Source organism: Microtus ochrogaster, unplaced genomic scaffold, assembly GCF_000317375.1.
Source record: "Microtus ochrogaster isolate Prairie Vole_2 unplaced genomic scaffold, MicOch1.0 UNK80, whole genome shotgun sequence".
In the NCBI taxonomy this organism is placed as follows: domain Eukaryota; kingdom Metazoa; phylum Chordata; class Mammalia; order Rodentia; family Cricetidae; genus Microtus; species Microtus ochrogaster.
The window spans coordinates 1,605,420-1,609,913 of NW_004949178.1; the positions used below are offsets into that span (position 1 = coordinate 1,605,420).

Here is a 4,494-nt window from a genome sequence, read left to right on the forward strand (position 1 = left end):
TCAGATTTCTCTTTGTAGCCTCCACCACACGGTACCTCCAGATCCTCTGCATGTCAGTTGCTACAGAACTGGATTTGGAAGATGGAGAGATGCCCAAACAACAAGGTCGCAAGTCTAAGTAGAGCTTGGAATTCTGAGATGTGGACAAATGGGTGCTTCTTACGTCCCACTGGCCAGAACCTTTTTGGAGGTACTCCATCCAGGAGCCCAGTCTCGGCAGCTTCAACTTTGAACTTGCTTTTGAGGGATGAAAAATAATTTATTTGTTTTGCTATGTGTTGTTTCAGACTTCATAAAGGGATAATGCAGACTGTGGCAGGAAGCAGGCCACTTCTGGGGCCTGGTTCTGGAGGTGCCTGGGTGTGCCTACCCACTCCTTTCCTTCACAGGGACCAACAATGCTCCCCAAACTTGTCTCCTTTAGAGGGACACAAAACTGTCAGAGTTGCAAAACAATAAAAAGGTTATGTTCCTACAGTCTGAGTGACTTTCTTTACTTAGTGACTCTGGGTACTTAGCAGTTTAAAGACAGACTCGGAAAGTAAATGAGTCAACTTCTCCCTCAGGAGCCAGCCGCCCAAAGGTTATAAAGCCAATTTTTATAAAAACATGTGAACTGCCGCACTACAATGTTATAAGTGTAAAAAGCTAGCGCATAAGAACTTCCCCTTTTCTTGTGTGCTGCATGTACAGAGGCCAGAAGACACTAGGTGTCCTGTCTGTCACTCTCCACCCTCTTCCCCAGAGACAGGGTCTCTCACTGAACCTGTCCCTAGCCCAAGTAATCCTCCTGTCTCCACACCCCACAGAACTGGGATTAGAGAAGTAAGAACAGGGCCACGCCCAGCTTCTCACATGGGTGCTGGGGATTTGAACTCTCACCTGCTGAGTCATCCCCCCTTCATTCTTCCAAATCACCACTCAGAATCCCAACACATCTACTTCTTAAAGAAACTGTATAGGTAATCTTGGGGGGTAGGTCAGGAAACATGGCTCAGGGCTGGAGATGTAGGGTCAGTCCCCAGTACAAGAGACACACAGTCTTGCCTATCATCTCTACAGTGCAAACGCAGATGCAGTGGGAGGCAGGTCTGAGCTTTGAAGCACAGGTTAAAACCCAAAGCTCCTTCCCAAGAGCAAGGGCGAGTGAGGTTCTGCAGCACCATTCCCCTTCTATATTTAACAAACAAGAAGCCCAGACAAGACAGACGTTTACTAACTCTGGATGAGAAGGTGCTTCCTCTCTAGTGCTCTTTTATACACAGGAGGAAGTCTCTTCAGTCTGTGGTACAATTTTTAAAATGGACACTTCCAAATCATGGAGTTCCCAGGTTTGGGGCGAGGACACAGCATCAAGTCTGTGTGCTGGAGTCCGTGAAGATGCGGTTCTTGTCAGAATGAGCACAGGACAGCAATCAGCCGAGAGTGTCCTTCCAAGGCTTTGACTTGGGCTTGCTGCTGCTGCTGTCAGGGGTGTTGGGAGGGTGACTCGGATCACGCTGCAGCAGAGGGTTGTGGGTGAAAGTCTGTTGTAAGGGACCTGGGAGAAGAGAGAACAAATCTCAGTCAATAGAGAGAAAGAAGAAATGGAAGAGACTCGAGCCTGAAGGGCTTCCTCACCTCTGGCAGCCAGGTCCAAGTGTTTCTGCATTCGCTGTTCACGCTCTCGGAGCTGATGTGCCAGTTCAGCGTTCTTCCAGCCTGTGTGAGGAGAGTTCTCTCATTTTCAGGCTACTTTCTCCTGGTCCTGACCACTCACCCCCTTCCTTTTTGAGAAAAGTCTCAAGTTCCATAGCCCAGGCTGGTCTTGACCCACTATGGAGCCTCGGGTGGCTAGGCAGTGCAATCCTGCTGCAGCTCCCTTGCTGGGATTACAGGTTTCCTCACCACACCACACTGCCCGTCCGCTACCCCTTACCTGTTTTGAAGCTCTTCAAGAAGCCTTCCCGAGGAGGCAATTTGTCAGGGTTGTGTACGACACGCTGGGGGATTTTAAGCACTGTGCGCACAGCTGGAATCCGGAGGCACGCCACTTGGCACAGGGAGAACGCGTTGGAGGACAGCCAGTACATGAACACTGCCTGCGTGAGCGAAGAGAAGATGCTCAGAGCTCTGTCGAGTCAGCTTGTTCGGAGGCACTAGGCGGAAGGACTGGAAGCAGCACAAAGCCGTTACCTACCGAGGGGAAGTGGATGGTCACGGGCAAGACCACTAGCGGCATCACTCTGATAATATTCCTCATGAACTGGAGGTCAGAGCTCTGCATGCCCGTCTCCGCACCTAGCTGCCCGAAACGGGTTGAGGAAAAGAACAAGTGAAATCCAATCTCTCACCCGTCAACTCTACTCTTCCAGGGAATGGAAGGTACATTCTGCATACCACTTCATCCCTTCTCCCTGTTACTGGCAGGCCTCACACTTGCCCCAGCTTACCTCAAGGACACCCCACATTGTGGCAGTGACTACCAGTGGCAAGACGTAGATGGGATCAGATACCGTGAGATCTTGGAACCACCAGAGCCCACCTGTCTGTAGGCTGGGCACAGGCAGGTTGGCCATCTCTCTCAAGGCAATAAAGAAGGAGATGAAGATGGGGGCCTGTTACAGAGGATAAACAGTCAACACATCTAACGGGTACATTTTCAGAACCCCATTACTAAAAGCCACGCACATCAACCATCCCCTGCTTTTCTGGGGATCTTGGGACATGGGAAGCAGGACAGAGCTTACTGGGTTCAGAATGGATAAGTTCACCTGAGTGAGAGGCAGGATGAGCGGTCTGAAGAGTTTAATATCATGCTTTTTCTGATAGCGTGTCATCTCTATGGTGGCCCTGTAAACTGTGAGGGGAGGGAAATGAGTCACTGGGTTAAGAGTGACATCAGTGAAGGTGAACAACTTCATCTTGGGCCCATGACCTTTCCAAGGAAAGGCTAAACCTTTAGCTTTACCAGAACCGCCCAACTGCAGCACCTGCCCCTCTGCCACAGCAGAATGTCTCTCGTCAAATGTGCTTCTCTCCCACCCTTGCCCAGGAGCCGACTCACACTCTGCCTGGTCTCCTGCCAACTTGGCCTCTCTGATTTGGGTGGAAAACTTCTGTATCACTGGCATGTGGTTGTGGATCTTGGCTGCTTCTCGCTGGCCCTTCACAATCAGTGGAAAAATGAGGCAGCGGGCAACGACCGTACCTGGAAAAGACAACATGGGCTTGGAGCGAAATGAAAAGCTGCTGCAGCCAGAAGAATGAAGGTTTCAGGTCCTCACTCTAAGTCTTATTCCAGTCTTTTCCATACTGTGGCTGTCACCCAAGGGGCCCAGAAGTAAGGACACACCCAGCTCTTCAAGGCTCAGACTGCTGCCATAGAATAAAAGTTCAGCATAACTTCTTTAAGCAGACGAACAGGGATTTTTTTTTTAATTTTTTTTTTTAAAGATTTATTTATTATGTATACAACTTTCTGCCTCCACACGCCAGAGGAGGGTGCCGGAAATCTTTTTACAGATGGTTTGGAGCCACCATGTGGTTGCTGGGAATTGAACTCAGGACCTCTGGAAGAGCAGACAGTGCTCTTAACCACTGAGCCATCTCTTCAGCCCGAACAGGGATTTTTTTTTGTTTCTACTGTCCGCCAGCAAGCAAACTTTCCTTTTGTATTTCAATAGGCTCCAACCTTTCTATCATCAGTGGAGACCCTTTCCTCAACTGTTCACTCAGATGAAAATACACAAACGAAGTCACCCTTGATCAAGGGAGAACATCTACCTTACCTTTAACCTGCTCAGCACCTCTCCAGAACTGAGTCTTAGAATGAAGTATGATTTTATTTTCTGAGACAGGGTCTTGGTGTATACGAGCTGGCCCTGAACTCATGAGCCTTCTCTCTCAGCCTCCCTAGTGCTATAAGCACAGCTATTTGCCATCATACCCAGGTTAGAACAAAGCTGGCCAGTCACTTTTACAAGTCCCTAAAGTAGTAACCCACCACATTCTGGTGGCTTAACCTTTCCTCTCTCCTTACACACACTCCTGACTACTGGCCATGCCAACAAATACTTAGTTTACGCTATCTGTGGCCTGGGCTAAGAAGGAAGCAAGGACACAAGCTGGAATACCATCCATGAAGAAGGGTGAAGTTAGGCAAGTGTAGTTAGAAAACAGGAAATTAGGAGGAGAGGATAGGAAAGATTGCGACAAAAGCCAAAGCTCTGGTGTGTCAAATGCAGGAAGGTTTATGATAAGAAAAGATGATTCAGTAATGCCATCACCAGCAGTACACTGAGGTGATCTTAGCTGAGGGTCAAAGACTAGAAAGAAGTGGGTCCACTGGGTCCCTCAAAGAACACACAGTCATGCTAAAGCTGTTTATATACTTAGCATAAACGGAAGGGACTGAAACCAAGGACGGCGGGTGTGCTTCTAATCTCAGCACCATAGAGGCCAAGAGTATCAAGAGTGTGAAGTCTTACTGTCCCACATAGTAAGAACTTACTT

The 4,494-nt window shown here is 48.7% G+C and overlaps 2 protein-coding genes across 3 annotated transcripts in view; one reads left to right on the forward strand and one right to left on the reverse strand.

The window, feature by feature from the left end:
• Slc7a7 (solute carrier family 7 member 7) overlaps window positions 1-1,133 on the forward strand; it is a 49,672-nt gene extending 48,539 nt beyond the window's left edge. For both annotated transcript variants that reach the window (XM_026777685.1, XM_026777686.1), the window contains exon 10: window positions 19-1,133. In XM_026777685.1, coding sequence (XP_026633486.1) covers window positions 19-122 — 104 coding nt within the window. In that variant the 3' untranslated portion in view covers window positions 123-1,133. The remainder of the gene's footprint in view (window positions 1-18) is intronic.
• A 62-nt stretch (window positions 1,134-1,195) lies between these two features.
• The window catches only part of Oxa1l (OXA1L, mitochondrial inner membrane protein), an 8,846-nt gene continuing 5,547 nt past the window's right edge, over window positions 1,196-4,494 (reverse strand). The window contains exons 4-10 of the mRNA XM_005370494.3: window positions 3,047-3,190; window positions 2,754-2,839; window positions 2,433-2,597; window positions 2,180-2,284; window positions 1,919-2,081; window positions 1,621-1,701; window positions 1,196-1,540 (exon numbers count right to left, since the gene is read on the reverse strand). Coding sequence (XP_005370551.1) covers window positions 1,416-1,540; window positions 1,621-1,701; window positions 1,919-2,081; window positions 2,180-2,284; window positions 2,433-2,597; window positions 2,754-2,839; window positions 3,047-3,190 — 869 coding nt within the window. The 3' untranslated portion in view covers window positions 1,196-1,415. The remainder of the gene's footprint in view (window positions 1,541-1,620; window positions 1,702-1,918; window positions 2,082-2,179; window positions 2,285-2,432; window positions 2,598-2,753; window positions 2,840-3,046; window positions 3,191-4,494) is intronic.